We start from the raw sequence: 16,212 nt of genomic DNA on the forward strand, positions 1-16,212 counted from the left end.
GCTCCAACAGCGACGGGGGCGTTAGAGCGCCATCCCTGCACCTTGCAGGGTGGCTACGAATACAGCAAAATCGGGGGTAATAAGGGGACAAGGGATACCACAGTTTCTCATGGCAACAGATGCACATGCGATCCACAAAGAGGAGACTGCTTGGATACTATTGCATAATTGCCTACGCTGTAGATGGGGTGTTAACCACAGAGGGTGAGATGAAAGCCTTCACATATGTTGAGCTAATTATCTGAGAGGATGGAGAGGACCATGGGAGCACAAAAAAGGATTGAATTTAACTGGGTTTAACTGTAAACCCTTTAAAGCAATATCTAATTAAAAAAACCTTTATACCATTAAATGTATCCTTGTAGGGATTTTCTATGGTGTCTATTTTGAATCTTTGCAGACTCTTAATTCTAACTAGAACCACACAGCTCTAGAAAATTATGAATGAATGGCTTTCTGTTGCAACGTCCTGCTGCACCCAGACACACCTGAGATTGAGCAACAGAACAAATGCAGGTAAACACAACCTAATAGTGAAGGAGAGAGGTGGGGTGCAGAATACCTGTTCCATGACACTTCATTTGCTTAATGATAACACAGTATTTAAAAGGGAAATGCAACGCAACACAGACTCTTATGATCCTGAAGAGTTCGGGACTAATTTGCAAACATGAAGGAATGAGTCTGCAGAAAAGAGTGTCTTCTTGATGTTATTAATAGGTCAACTTGGAGTTAGCATTTGAAATGTGGAGGATAAACTTGAAAGCTTCTGCCAGCATTTCTACAGAGGTACAGACAATCATTTCTATTTTTAAACTGTATAGTGAGAATCTGTTCTCGCTGCTGGATGGGAGCTGATAAAAGCAACACACTGTTAATATTAGCAGCTTTTTCATCATAGCATCACTTTTCACCAGGATAAAAGGCAGCTTAGTGTTGCAAAATTGATCAGCTTTCTGCTCATACATAATTCCTAGCACTAAAAGGAAAAAAACTACATGGTTGAAGGAAAATAAATTCTGGCTATCATTAAATAATCATTACTTGGGCTGCTATAGGAATACGTGTACATTATCCAGAGTCAGTTGTTCCCCTCTTTCATATAAGGAGGAAACTGTAAGAACAGGGTTAAGAACAGTTGAAGTACTAGAGGCCCTCCCTCCCATCACTCCATTCAAGGCATATCTTCTCCATTATTCTTTAACACCTAATATTCTTTGTTCAGGGGCTGTTACTGTTAAAAAAAAGAAAGAACATGTCACTGTCACCTATTTGACTATTTTTGTCATTATCATTTGAAAATACAATGGCTGCAGAGTATTGATCTGTGAAAAATAATGTCTTGATCAAACCCTAACATAATGCTTTAAATTGCATATATGCTAAATAAGCAGTCCTTATTCAATAAATCTCACAATAAAATTAAGAGATGCATTTATGCACACTCTGTTCTAGTGGTGTACATGAAATAAAAACTGCAGCCGAGTGACTTGCTGTGAATACAATATGTGAAGAAGTCAGTACAGTTCCTTTACACTGGCCAAAAAGATCATCAGTTAAAAACAGAAAATATGGTTTCAATCATTCTGGATTATTCATGTTGCACAGTTTAGTGAAGGCTACACATGCTAATATATCATGAATGATTCATGGTGGGTTGATCTAAGCTGCACTAGTTCATAAACGACTATCACATATTAAAGTCAGCTCACTTACAGAACATATTTGAGCTCTCGGGATTCCAAAAGTCTTGAAATTGCTATTCTTGCTGTGGTTAAAGTATTATGTGAATCTCCTCCTTTTGAAATTTTTGGAATAACAATATTATTGTTTATCTTTTGCTGTCTGCCAGCACAAGTGTTTCACCTGAACAACAAATGTGTCAATACAATTGTATATATTACATGGATTTTGTTTACCCATGGCAACAAACTACTTGGTGTAGAGGCATCAGAAGCTAATGTAAAATGATATAACTCTGATCAAGCTGATATGTATGTTTTTGAACCTGATATCTACAGAATTGCAACACAACTAATGGAAGCAGAGTGTTGCAACAGCCTCACACAGATCAATAAGTTCCTCTGAACACAGTCAGTTCCAACATCATCATGTCAAGTTGTGCTAAGTTGAATACAGCAGTAACAGCCCTATGCAGTAGGGCTAAAGATTGTGGAGGATATCTAATATTCTGGACACGATGAATGACATTCGAAAACAATGTGGGATCAGGATTCTCTTCTCTGGAACAAGAAGAAGATATTGTCAGAATAGAGCAACAATGCATAGAGAAGGGCTTAACAAATGTAGCTCTGCCTTATGTTCCCTTAAGTAACCATTTCCATCAGAGGCCTTGTGTTTCTACAGCTCTCTCTTCCTGTAGTCGTACGTTCCCTTCCAGGAAGACATGGATCAATATGTGGGTCAGATGTTATACTGTCTCACTCCTCACCTTACTTTACCTTATCTGAAACTGGTAAAAAAAAAAAAGTACTGACGGAGGATGAGCAGACTTTTGTTTGGAAGCAGTGCTGCTAATTCACATGGTAACATAAAGACCCACATATTATGTTCCCATACAAACATAGTCAATCATTAACAGACCTGAATGGGTCAGGGAGGACATGTACCAGCATGCTATCTAAAATGATTACAAACTAGTGTAAAACATATTATTGGATTGTATTATCATTTCAAATTCAAAATCCGTCTGATATGTTTGTGTACTCCCTGGGGACTAATGATCTTTAAATAAGTTAAATGCGCTGATTTGTTAATGTAAGTTAATTATCACATCTTTACCGCAATACTGCAACCCATTTAGAAATTGCATGCTAATGTAAAAACACTCGAGCATGGTGAATATAGAACTTCATATTAGCCAAATTCATGGTTTAAGTTGTTGACTGAATAATACTTATTTAACACAAAACTTGTATTTGGCTTCTTTTTAAATATATATTATTAAAAGCAAAATTAGATTACCTATTGGAGAGATGTTCAATTGTTCATACTAAGTTATGGAATATAATCTGCCTTTAAAGGTCTCTTGAAATTACTTTGAGATCCACATTTACCTTTTTGTTAAACCTGTGGTTTATACGGTAAGAGCTTGACTATGATTAAAACTAAAAATGATTTCTCGATCCATATTTTTCATCTTATGATCAATAACTTAACAATGCACACAGGGATACAAGGTAACAACACAACAACAACAAAAGTAATCATTTCATTGGACCTATAAATGAGCATCCTTCAAGAGCAGGGTTTACTCCCTGTAGACAAACACTTGCCCTGTGTCCTTGAGCAAGCTGCTGAATCATTACCAGGTTCAAAGGCACACTGGTGTCCCTGTGGAGTGGAGCAAGCACAACATAATATCAGTATTAATCATGGCTGCACTAAGGGAGGTACCTACAGGTTTGCGTGTGGGGGTGACTTGTACAGACTGGTAAAATTCTGGCAGGACTCTCTTCTTCACTTTGCGTTTTCTTAGAGTCGATGATGAATCCGGTTCGCTTTCAGGAATCTCGACCAGATTGGGCTTTTCTTCTGTCACTCGAGCGTGTATGCTCCTTCTTGCATGACGTGGACTGTGCCTGAAGCCCTGGGAAACATGAGCAAATGTCAAGCTGGCAACAGATTATACTTTCAGCCGACAAATTAAAAGCTCTCATAATAACAATAATAATAATAATTGTGATTCTATTTAGGTTTCTTAAGCTATGGAGGCACTGTTGTGGTATATCGCCTAGATTTCTGAGCCAGAAGTGTTTGAGAAAGATTAAGCAACGCCTATCACCACAGGAGCAGGAAAAGCAAACTATTCAATATAACAGTTTGATGTTTTGATCTACCGTTTGCTTCACATGACCCTTAGTTTTTCTTTAAAAGATGTGTATTGTTTGACTTAATATTTTTGAAGGTAACAATCAGGGAGACAGTTTTTCAACATTGAGGCTCAGCAACTGCCCTACCGTTGTGCCCTTGAACATGATACTGAATCCCTACAGTACTGAGCCAGCAGGGATTCAGTGTCCTGTGGTTCAATAACATAACCTGCAAAGGAAGGAAAGCTTTAGAAGCTTTTGCTTTTGGAACTTCAAAACCACAGAGAATCACGAAAGGTTTGCTTTTAGGCATCACATGTAATCAACAGCAATACAACATTATGGCACTTAATAAATAAAGGGGTTTGACAAAAGTGTATTGAGCTGTACCGTAACTACTTTTCACCAGTCCCTTTTTTTCATTTCAGTTTGAATTACAGTGAAATTATTTCCATAAGTCATGCCAGGAAGATCAATTACTGAACCACAGGAATTATGTCTACTAAGACTGCTTTTGCCATAGTATATAACAGTTTTAATTCGAAGATGGCAATTTGTTAGTGTATAAACTGTTTAATGTATTTTCATAGGTGTTATATTTTTGTGGTTTTATTTTGAAAGCAAAGTGCGTAAAACGGAAACGGCTGAAGCTCTGCTGACGCATTTGGGCATAAAGCTGATACATGTATCACAAACATTGTGTTTCTCTCGGCTCATTTACATCTCAGTTTAAGCATATTCGTTTCTAAGAATTCACTGTACGGAGTCTCAACTCTCCTGAAAGAATGAAACCGCAAAATCACCAACATTATTTATTGATAACACATGCGCATTGCGCACATCATGGTCCTTAAAATAGTCATGCAGTTCTGTGAAAGTGCAAAGAAACGGGCTTTTGGGTGAAGCATTTATAATGTTATTCTTGTGTAGCTCATAAAGCAGATGCTACATAGGGCTTCCACACATTTAACTCCTGACGTCTCCTTGCTGTTGACTATGACAGAGGGCTCAAACCCATAATTAAAAAAGTTCATCCTACCTCTGATCGAAAATGATGTGTTCGGAGGCCCACTAAAAGAGAGATAACATATATTAGAACGAGATATGGAGCTAACATTTACCATAAAGTAGCCTATGACATGTAAAATATCAACTATAGACATTTATCTTATTACCAATAATTCCAGATATTTTAGGCTAGGCTACAAACTAATCCACAACACTCTGTCTTCATACTTATTAACACATATTTGAGTGTGTGTTTGTTTTCTCCTACAGCCCATACCGCAGACATGTTACATGTAGACTTTGCTGCTTGCTAGAATAGATAAAACAGACAGTGAGCACATCCAGAACACGTAAGAGATGAGTTATCCGGATGAGGAGATGCGGCTGGCCTGCGCTACTCACCGCGGCTCCTGGTGCGTCCGGAGAGCACTGATTTTATTGGATGTTTTCCATTACGAAGCCTGCGATGCCAGCAGCAAAAAAACAAAATTGTTGCTATAGTCCCGAGCAAGAGCAGCAACAACAGCAGCACACATTGAATACTGTACGGCCTCAACAGCACTAAAAACGCCGCAGCAATCATCATGAGTCGAGATGTAGGACAGATCCCGCAGAGTCAGACAGCTGGTTCCTCTCCTGCCGATAATATGTCGCTGGAAGCTCAAGATGAGAATAAAGACACTGAGTGACACGCGTGAAGCATCGCACAGCAAATCGCGTGAAGCGTTCAGGTTCAAAGTGGTCAGCCCGGACTATTGATATCATTATTGTGAGGTACTACAGTGCATGACTCAGCAGAGACGCAAGTTTTATTTATTTATTTATAACAGGGGCAGGGAGAGTCAGCAGATTCAGCTGAGCATCGCAGTAATCTGCTGCAGAGTCGGCTGCCCTAAAGGATAGTGCTATCATATTAATAACAATAATATTAGGACTATTACACACCCGTGTGTGTCTGTGAAGCTCAATCGACTATGTGAGACAGATAATAGGGAACACGTTTAGCTTTTCTTTTTTACCCTACCTACAATGTCACTTTATTATTGGTGACATAACATTAACGTCTGTCTGAAATGTTAATTTAAGTATATTTTGCCGTGTAGACTTAGTGAAATGTACCCTGTTGCACTGACAGGCACTGCAACGAGGCAGTTGCTATTAACAGACACTTTCAGGATTAGGGAGAAAAATAGGAACCAACTCTAATCATAATCCAACATTGGTTATGTCATTTTTTGGATGGACTGATATCATTTAGAGCGTATTTCCTTCAGTCAGATAAAAGACTCTTTCAAACAAAGTACATGGGGAGAAAAACAAGTTTTATTTGCAATTTTAAAAGAGCTATTCTGTACCTAAACCAAAAAATCCAAGTCAATGACATGATAGTAGTATATGTCACAAAATATGCATACTGCTTGCATTTGTCCATATATGCAATAAACCAATATACCACTGCATATGTAAATATATATTTTACATGATGAAAACATATATACAATTATAATATACAGCATATGTAACATATACATAATCTGAATGTTTGTATATGGTTATTCTTTTACACTATATGTTGACTAATGTAGCATTATTAATTATTAATGTATGTCATTCCCATAATAAAGAATTGCATACAAGCAGTAATCACATATGAATGATTCTGTATGTCAGCATATGTACTTAATAGATATGTGGTATATATTATTTATGTATGACAGCATAGAGCATATGTTCAGTTTGTGTCATGTATGTTAATATATATATATATATATATATATATATATATATATATATATATATATATATATATATATATATACATATATATATATATATTATTAACACACAGTATGCCAGTTCAATTAATTACCATGTGTGGTAAATCAACCAATTAATGTGTTATTTTTTGCAACAAATGTGCAAATGTATCGTGCATGTCTTCTGAGATGTAAGGTATCTTTACAACATAAACGTTATGTCCACATAACCACAATGTATGTATGTATAAACATTATAAAAAACATTCATGCACGTAATCATTACACCAGCATAGAAGTTACAGTTACTGTAATAATAACCTGGGTACAGTCATAACGTCATTCTGAACTCAAATATTAATACAGTCGCAACAGCTACACAGTTCGCCCCGGACTAGTTAAGAACAGACGGGCGGAGTTTGCTCTCGCATTTGTTCCGTAGTAACAACCAGCAATCCCCGTCCGTACGGCACACTCCGCGTAGAAAAGGAGCGCTTCAGTAACACGTGACGTTTCAGACCAGACTAGTTGGTTACGTTGAATTGATTTGGGATGTTGTAGCTAGCTACCAGTCTGTCAACTGAGGAGACAAAAGAATAAGCAGTAGGTAATGTCATGCTCAGCTTCATTCATTTGTTCAGTTCAACCATGTGATTAAAGTGTGTTTAACTTTGCTTTGCATTAGTTAAGCGTGGTTAACATGTTGCAACCACCAACGTCAGAGAGCTAACGTTAGCTCACTGAGAGCCTGGACGCTTGGCAACGTTTTGGATTATCGTCAAAAGAAAGCAACCATTTCAAGATGTCGCTGCTAATAAATTTGCTGAACAGAAGATGGTTGGTGATTAAAATAAACACATCAGAAGACAGGTGAACTACACAGCGACCGGTTGGGATACTTCACATGGTTGTTTAGTGTGTGTACAGTTGTAGAACCTTGATTTACGTCGATGGAGCGCATTGGAATCTCCACTGTGGCGCCTAATTTCTTCCTCGCTCGGCAGTTGGAGTGCTGTTTAGCAGCTCGCGGCTCAGTGCTGCCAGGGCTTTTGGTGGCCGTGAGCGGTATTGTAGCAACACTGATTTTTTGTTTTGTTTTTAGTGCATAGGCCGCTGAAGTTGAGCTTCCACCCATCAGTGGGCAGCACTAAAGAGAAGCACTCTCTGGTGGGCAACAGAGGAAGAAGTTACGCCCCATGTTAGATTTGACGTTTAATCAAGCACTGTCCTGCATTACGCCGGAGTAAGTCACATGTTTGTTACTTTATGCAAGCCTCACATCGACGCGTAGTCTCCTGAACGGTTGCTGTGTATTATATCTGCCATCTGGTGTAGTTTACAACATTTTAATATTCGATGTTTGAGCAATCAATAATAGCAACGTCTGCCGGATATGAGTACTGTACTCGGGTAACGTTAGTCAGCTGATCCGGTGATGCAAATGTCATGTAACTATTACTGTAACTAAACGCATTTTCGTTTTGTTGTTTATATCTAATTAAATCCTACTGGTAACAAGTGTATTAAAAAAGACGGTTATGGAATTATGTCCTAACTTTGACTGATCTCAGCAGCTTGCAGTTGTATGTGTGCATTACTGACACTTGCTTTGGTTTACTAGTAACTAATACACATCCCTCCTCTATACAGTCAAAGGGATCAAAGTTAGGGCTGCAGCTTCAAAAGTCACACTTGTTCTTTATTTCCTCAGATAAATGTCTTCTCCAGCTCAAGCAGATGACGATGAGGTGGAAGAAGTGGAGTTTGTGTCAGTAAGTCACGCGTACACGTTATCTATTAAACAAATCGATAGGTTCAAAGGATGAGATGACGGTTGCATTTGTTTACTTTCTGTCTTTTGACATTGAGGCGACTAATTGTGCAATAACCTCTTGATCTAGCCTGATAATCAGACTGCCATTTTACTTAATTTGTATATCATATTTTATTCGCTGAACAGTATAAGCTGCTGCTCCATGTATTGTATGACTACAATTATTGTAGACGTTTTTGAATCTTCTAAATGTAGGTGTGTTTTATAACACTAACATGGTGTCTTGTACTGGTTTCAGGAGGGCCCTGTCAGACCAGTACTAGAATGCATTGATCTGCTGAGTGATAATGAGGATGAGGGATGTTCCTCTGTGGCAGGCACGGTAAGTGGCTGAATGGAGCACCTTTTTACTACATAGTGTCTGTCTAGAGTTTTCTGAAGTTGCTCTGCCTTTTTTATTCTTCTGTAGATTGAAGATAAAATCACCCGCCATAAAGCGCGCGTTACATCTACACTGGACAGGCTAGCACACCAGGTGGCCTTAGAGAAAAAGGAAAGATCAGATAAATGTAGAGCGTTCAAGGTAAGTGTGCTTCAGTATAATGTGCTGTCATTTGTTGCTTGCTAGACTATAATTAAGCTGTTACATTTATGGAGGTCTGTCAAGCTTTGTTTATACTCGCGCTTGTAGCCATAGCTCGAGCTCCGAGTATGTACCGATGCGTTCTGTGACCTGCATTATTCTCCGAAACGCCAGAGGGCATACAAAGAAGATGTACTGTGAAGAGACAAAGAGTGTAACTTATATAAATACCCATAGACTGTAGGGCCCAATCCCAATCTCCACACTCAGACTTTGAGGCACGCTCCCGTAAAATCCTTGAGGGTTTGAGGCTCTCTCGCAGATACATTGAGCCCTTCATGAACCCTTTCCGTAAGTCAGCATTTGATGCAGACTTTGCATAAGGGAATTACCCACAAATCATTGAAATATGACGTTAAACACGGGTTTACCAGTGGAAGCATGGAGGTGTCAAAAAAGGTAAACAAAGAGGACAGCGCGTGTGTTCAGCCTATCATATTAAATTTATACAAAACCAATACAAATTAAAGATGGAACAAAAAAACCCACATGAATTTAGAGGATATTTATTTATTTATTCATCAAATATTTAATTTTGTCATTGAAGCTGTTTTGATAAAAACGAGTAACTAGATTATGTGAAATTACCTCTCATCTTGTGAGGAAAGAGCCCGGAAGACGTTCAAATCAGTGAGTACAAAGTATAAAATAAATACTCACAATTGTACATCATATTTTCTGACGTTGTCATGGTCACGTGACATGTTGCAGCAAAGTGCTGTCCCATTCGTATTTACACCATTTCAAGCCCTCGCAGTCTCTCACACTCGACCATTTACCGGGTGACGTCAGTAAGTCCCTGAGGGTTCAGAGTTTAAGGCCTGAGGGGGACGTTGGGATTGGACCACTGTTGTCTTCATCTTACATTTATTAAAAGCAAAATTACTTGAGCTTGTCACAAGGGCACTTAAAAAAAAAACACAATCTTCAGTGCTAGCAAAACCTCATTAACAACTATATGATGGGATAAAATGCTCAGTAGACATTTTTTCTGTTGTGTTGGTTTACTGTATGGGGGAAATTAGGTAAGTTGTTGTAGTAGCAGCAACAGTGCCTCCCTGTGGACAGAATGCATAGAAAGCAAATAACAGTGTATGTACTCCATACAACATCATACTGTATGTGACTTAGAGAGATAACATTAAACAGTGTATGTAGGTTACTACTGACATCTGTCTATCTGTACTTTAAAGCCAGTGTATAAAAGATGCAGAATGTGTTCTGGTATCCTTCATCTCTTCTGTGTCTCTTTTTCAGGAGAAGCAAATCTTACAAAGAGCTCACGGACAGCAGGAGCTGGCCTTTAGTTCTCCAAATGGAATTAATCGAGAAGCAAAGCAATGTGTCGACATGTGGTTAAAGATGCCAGGTACATTTTTTTTAATCTGGATCAGAAAGCTGTTGGATCATCACTGACATTGTCACTTGTAAATCTGTCAGTGTTGGAGTTGATTTAAGTCATGTACTGTTGGATTTTTCTACCAGTGTGCTATGTTGTGCTGCTGCAATGATCCACTTTCTTCACAGGGATGAATGAAATGTAATCTCGTTTTAAGAGATTTAGCCATGCCAATGACTGATTACCCCTTTTACAGTGATACTAGATGTTGTCTTAACTTTTCATACTGTGTCTTTGCGTTTATTTAGGTCTTAAACCTGGAGTGATCAATTCTGGCTTTGGAAGAAGAAACAGACCTACTCCTTTACCCGGCAACAGTTCAACTAGACACACTTGTCCAGTGATCAACTGTGGTCGGGTTTTTGACAATGCGCCCCTCCTTGAAGGCCACTTAAAAAGGTAATCCATTTCAGTGTGAGTGTAATACCTTTTGAATAGTGCTTGAAGAGGAAAAAACTTCAGAATTTCTACAGTGAATAAAAGATATTGGGTTTGGGGATCCACCCCCATAGAAAGTTGAAAGTTTTAGACTTAAAACTTGCATCATTTTGGACCATCATTCATTGTTATATAGTCCCAAAAAGCTTAAAAACTTGCTTGAGTTAAATAATAATTTTATTATTTTCACATATCACAGCCTTTTTCTGAACATTTAAATCTTCTGGAAATGTTTTCCCTATAAAATCCTATTATGTAAATTAAAAGAGCAGACTCTTGTGTCAATCTTTAAATTTGTTCACAAATTTAAAAAAAAACTTGCACCAAACATAAGATTGAAGCCGATATGGAGAGGGCAGAGAAGAGTACCTGTAGCTTGTGAGAAGAAACGGTCACGGTACATCAAAGCGTAAGATGTAGAAGTACCAGTACTATGGCCCACTTCGAGCACTGCTTTTCAACCAATTCCCAGAGTACAAATACGGCACTTTTTGCAATAAAATATCTTGTGTGTAGGTTTGATCACTCCCCCTGTGACCCAACCATCAATCTTAAAGGATGTCCATCAGAGCTCTTTGCCTGTGTCGCCTGTGGTGAACATTTTCAGACTGAAGAAGAATGGAGGAAACATCTCGAGTCTCAGGTTTATGCACTTTTCTGACTGTGCTATGAAAAGCTCCTGCTCTTTGAATTATGAATTGATTAGTGTTTGAAACGCGTATTAACAGCTGTTGATCTACAGTAGCTTCTTCATTATTTTGACACAAAAAAACATGTTTTGATCAACAGGTGTCCTCATCTGCTGCTGATGGTCACAGCATCACACAGACGTATCAGTGGATCGTGTGTTTCGCCTGTCCTGCCTGCTACTTCCTCTTCAACCTGCGAGATGAGTGTCTTCAGCACATGTCAGCCAAAAACCACTTCACAGAGTCACTCGCCATGAATGGTAAGGTTTATTGAACGTTTTTAATTTCTATACGTCGAGGTATTATAGGAGCAAGATCACGTGTACCTTTTACTTTCTCCCCTTGCTAAAGAAACCAGAGGAAGACCACTGCCAGTTCCTGTCTCACAATATGTCAAGAATCGTCTCATCATTTTGTGCAAGAATGTAACATTCAACGTCCGATGCTCCTTATGTCACAAAGTGCTGATCTCACATCAGGCAGCTCAAGCCCACTTTAAGTAAGTTTAATTGTGATTTATTCAGTGCATGTGTATGTATTAATATCTTCTGATATTACATGTTGTATAGTGGACACTGATTTTGTTCAGATGTTTTTTGCGGAACTGATTTTTCCTTTCCTTTTTTCTTTTTTTAGTGTGCACTGCAGACAGGGCTGCGCGGTGGCCAAGGCTGATAAAACAGTAGTGCAGGTGATGAAACAGCTCGCAGTGCGCGGCCAGTGCTCCCTCTGCTGTAAAATGTTCCACAGCCAAGCTGAAATCGAGAGGCACAAAGAATCGACCCAGCATGACGTGGAGCTCAACCAAACGATGGAGAGAGCCCTCATTCAGCACTGCAGGTTCAGTGAAATTCACCACACCCAGAGGTCTCGAGAGGCACGGAGGAAAAGACCGCCCACCGGTTTTGAAACAACTTTTCAAAAACAAAACAAGGAGAGTGATTGTGAAGAATTTTCAGCCAAACGGAAGAGACCGAGTGTGAACGGCAGCGCCAGCAGGAACTCGGTAACGGCATGGTTCTGCGAGTGTGGTATACGGTTCTCAGAGGAGGCCACAGCCACACAGCATCTCTTGGCCGTGAACCAAATTTTCCATCAGTGCGGCGTGTGCGGCAAACACATGGGAGAGTCCTCGATCACCCGCCTGCACATGAGTCGCTTTCACGGGGGAGCTCACCTCTCCAACTTCCTCTTCTACTGCCGCAAGTGCAAAGTGGAGATGCCTCGGTACGAAGACATCCTGTCGCACGTGACGGAAGCCCACAGCGGACACACCTACCTCACCGAAAGGGAAGTGCCCGAGGAGCTTGCCGCAGTGGACACCAAGGCCGATGCCAAGCCTTCCACCAGCAGAGGAGTCGGCCCACATTCGTTCTCCAAGTCCGCGGTCCGACAGAGCACCACAGAGACGTCTTTGAAAGCAGAGGAGACGTGGATGTGCAGGATGTGCGAGGACACCTTTGACTCGGAAGGGGCCGTCCGCAAACACTGCCGTGACGTGAGCAGCCACAGCTTTCAGAGATTCATCTGTGGACACTGCCCCCAGAAGTTCTTTAAGGAGTCCACTGTACGCAGACACTGCACGAATGAGCACGGCGGGCAGATACAGAGCTCCCACTTCTGCGGCCTCTGCGACAGCATGCTGTTTGAATCCGAGGGCGAGTTTTTGCAGCACTACAAGAGTCTTCACAGTAAAGACTACTACTGCATGGACGACGTCGAGGTCGTTCAGCCGGCTGTTGCCGAAAGCACCAGTCGGCTCACATGCCCGTGCATGGGCTCAGGAAAGAGGAAAGGGGAAATGAAAGCTACGTACACGCAATGCATGAGGGATCTGTCCGCGGAAGGTAAATGTCAATATGTGTGCGCTCATTGTGGCGCGTCTGCGCCATCCTTTGCACAGATGAAGACTCACGTCTACACGAAGCACGCAGCCTTGAACCTGGACAAGACCTTTGACGTAGAATGCAAGGCTTGCCGGGAGAGTTTCGCGGGCGTACCGAGTTTCCATACACACTATCACTCCCGACACTGTACACTGGAGCCTTGCACGAGCTCCAGGACCTGCAGTGTGAAAGCAGAACTCAATGCTGTGGAGATCTCAACAGACACCAACGGTAAATTAATTACTTTTTCTTTTTTTCTTTTTTACATTTATATCTATGTTTGCAAGCAGCATTTAATCCGGTTTTCATATTGTCCTTTCAGAGATGGAAGATGAAACATTGGCAAAGTTTTTTAACATGGATCAGACCAACAAAGAGGGTGAAGCATGTGAAAGTAAGCAATAAACAATACATAACCACTGTGTCACTCATGCCACTTACACAAATAGAGAGCAAGCAAATGCACAGTTTAGCTTTCTTTTACATATATACAACGTCACGGTACAATATATCAGCTGCTCATTTATTATGATCTACTTCAGATGAATCGGATGTCGAGATGAACCATGAACCATCTCGGAGTGCAGAAGAAGAAAGAGAGTCAGCAGGTATGTGTTTACTGTCTGTGGCTGAGCAGGTAATGTTCAAGCTGTATTTAATACTGTTAACTCACTGCAGCTTCAGGTTACGACTGTGTACCGACAGTCATTTCACAGTAATTACATTTCACTGCAGAGAACTTAGTTGGATAAACACTCCTTGTATGTTGGCCTTAGTGGTTGGCAGTTTTCATACTTTGCAGTGTTTTATTTGGACGTACTGTAACTTGGATCCTTATATTCTGCTTCTCTTTTACAGAGTTGGAAGAAGCTCTGAAAAGAAGTCTTCTGGAGTTTTGAGGACATGATATGATATGATATGATATGATTTCTTTTGTTTGTTTGTCAGACTGAGCTGTTTTGAACCAGGTATTTGTGTTCAAAATATGTTAAATAAATAGTTGCCATATTACTTTTTTGTGTTTTTAATTATTTGTAAATGAATCAATATGATGACATGATAAATAACCAATGCTGGGCATTCCCATCCCAGGGAACCATCCAGTTTAATACTAGAAGGTTGGTCTGTGGATTTACGTCCTCTGTTGTGTAGACTCAACACTTTGGTGTGTCGACACACGTGCTATAGATCAGGGGTTCTTATCCTTTTTCACCTCGGGGCCCAACTTTTCAAGTACAAAGTGGCCCAGGGCCCATTCAAATATTAACACTGTATTGGTTTAGCTAATTGATCTTATTCTTGGTTTGATTTGTATTCAATAACAAAATCAAATTCACTTACAGTTTAACAAGCAAAAACCATGTCAAATAAATGACATGATGCAATGTGATCATCACATTTATTTATCATGTGTATGTAAACCTGCATACAAATACAACAAGACGCCCAACAGGCTAACAATTCATGGAACAAATCAAGTTATACAAGAACATATTTAAAGGCTCAAGTCAGGCTTATTAACATAAAAATAACTAATAATTAGGTTTTACTACAGAAAAAAAGGATGGACTCTCAAAAAAACTGAGAAAAATTTGATAAATATGTGGTAATAAAATACATTAAAAATAAGTTCTCTGTAAATAGAATTGAAATAAAGTGCAAATGAAAATATAGCCTTATAATATGCGAATTATATGCTTCAGCAGTCTTCATTTTGGCATAGCAGAACCAGAAGTTGTTCTTCATATCTGTGACAAATGAACAATAACAACAGTCACAACAGTTCACACACTGGGCTCTCGACTCCGCCTCGTTACTTCTGTTCACAAAGCCGTACTTAATGAAGTCAGGATTGTAAATTTAGACTTTTCGGGGGGTTTGGCACCACTTTTGTCTTCATTTTTTTGTTTTAAATTAGTGCTGGGCAACGATTAACATTTTAATCGCGATTAATCGCATGATTTTCTGCGATTAAACGCATTGTTATGCGCAATGTTCAATAATGAATTCAAAAGTAGTGTATTGTGCACTTTTATTTTAAAAGTACTGCTATATGAACAAAAGTGCAATAACATTTGGTTTGCAAACACTTTAAACAAATCAGGTTATTTTTAACAGCAGTATTCCTTTACACAGTAGCAGTTAAAATATACTTAAAATGATTCTGATCATAGATATTCAGCCGGTGTTCACAACTTTATTTTCATGTGTGTAATAGATGCAATTTGAAATATACACCTTGAAAACTGCAAACCTATCTGTCATGTTTTTTTTGTTTGTTAAATTCTCAGTAGGATAACTAAATTATATGCTTATTATACATATTCCAAACAAAACAACTTTAAAAAATGAATCATTTATTTTTTTGGTCAGACACATATGCAACGCTGAGTACCTTGTACTATGTGTGGTATTTGTTATAAATGTACGTTGGTACATAGAGGGTGATAAGAAGTTGTACCTGGAGGGACTTAGGACCCAGGGGAATGTAGGTGAACCATGGAACGTGGAGGGAGTCTGTACCGGGGCAGTAACGTGCATGTGAAGTTATGCTAATAAAGAGTTAAGAGCAGTTTGTTCTCACGTGCTTATTTGTTTATTTAAAAGCACGACAATATGTATTTTGATATTGTCACGTTTGATCCTGTAACGAGACGTGTCACCCGGGGGGCGGCGGAAGGAAGAGACGCCACACAAACACACACAAACAGCTGTTCACCGCTCGCTGCCCGGTTCTTGTATTAAAAATGTCCCCTTAATAATGATAAAAAAAACCTGCGTTAAT

The 16,212-nt window shown here is 39.4% G+C and overlaps 2 protein-coding genes across 4 annotated transcripts in view; one reads left to right on the plus strand and one right to left on the minus strand.

The window, feature by feature from the left end:
* Positions 1–5,427, minus strand: part of dst (dystonin) — a 99,295-nt gene extending 93,868 nt beyond the window's left edge. Inside the window, exons 1-3 of the mRNA XM_068723921.1 lie at positions 5,244–5,427; positions 4,873–4,904; positions 3,422–3,610 (exon numbers count right to left, since the gene is read on the minus strand). Of these exons, the coding sequence (XP_068580022.1) occupies positions 3,422–3,610; positions 4,873–4,904; positions 5,244–5,427 (405 nt within the window). The remainder of the gene's footprint in view (positions 1–3,421; positions 3,611–4,872; positions 4,905–5,243) is intronic.
* Positions 5,428–7,116: 1,689 nt separating this feature from the next.
* On the plus strand, positions 7,117–14,438 carry znf451 (zinc finger protein 451). 3 transcript variants are annotated; one of them, XM_068723934.1, is made up of 13 exons: positions 7,117–7,205; positions 8,310–8,370; positions 8,671–8,754; positions 8,842–8,955; positions 10,273–10,384; positions 10,663–10,813; positions 11,369–11,495; positions 11,642–11,801; positions 11,893–12,040; positions 12,178–13,658; positions 13,750–13,821; positions 13,970–14,035; positions 14,286–14,438. In XM_068723934.1, exons 2-13 carry the CDS (start codon positions 8,314–8,316, stop codon positions 14,324–14,326), a joined length of 2,613 nt encoding a protein of 870 aa, XP_068580035.1. In that variant the 5' UTR covers positions 7,117–7,205; positions 8,310–8,313; the 3' UTR covers positions 14,327–14,438. The 3 variants fall into 3 exon arrangements, with proteins under 3 accessions (XP_068580035.1, XP_068580052.1, XP_068580043.1); XM_068723951.1 differs by having other exon boundaries at positions 7,183–7,201; XM_068723942.1 differs by lacking the exon at positions 7,117–7,205 and adding an exon at positions 7,236–7,841.
* The last annotated feature ends 1,774 nt before the right edge of the window (positions 14,439–16,212 follow it).

The sequence above is a fragment of the Cebidichthys violaceus genome, unplaced genomic scaffold (assembly GCF_023349555.1).
Source record: "Cebidichthys violaceus isolate CVI_PGR_0920_01 unplaced genomic scaffold, fCebVio1.0.p SCAF_10, whole genome shotgun sequence".
Classification (NCBI taxonomy): Eukaryota; Metazoa; Chordata; class Actinopteri; order Perciformes; family Stichaeidae; genus Cebidichthys; species Cebidichthys violaceus.

Bases quoted from the DNA above. Each gene is read 5' to 3' on its own strand.
- znf451 (XM_068723934.1), top strand. From the start codon at position 8,314: ATGTCTTCTCCAGCTCAAGCAGATGACGATGAGGTGGAAGAAGTGGAG. The intron at 8,956-10,272 runs GTAAGTGTGCTT...TCTCTTTTTCAG, and splicing joins ATAAATGTAGAGCGTTCAAG to GAGAAGCAAATCTTACAAAG. The intron at 11,802-11,892 runs GTAAGGTTTATT...CCCTTGCTAAAG, and splicing joins AGAGTCACTCGCCATGAATG to AAACCAGAGGAAGACCACTG.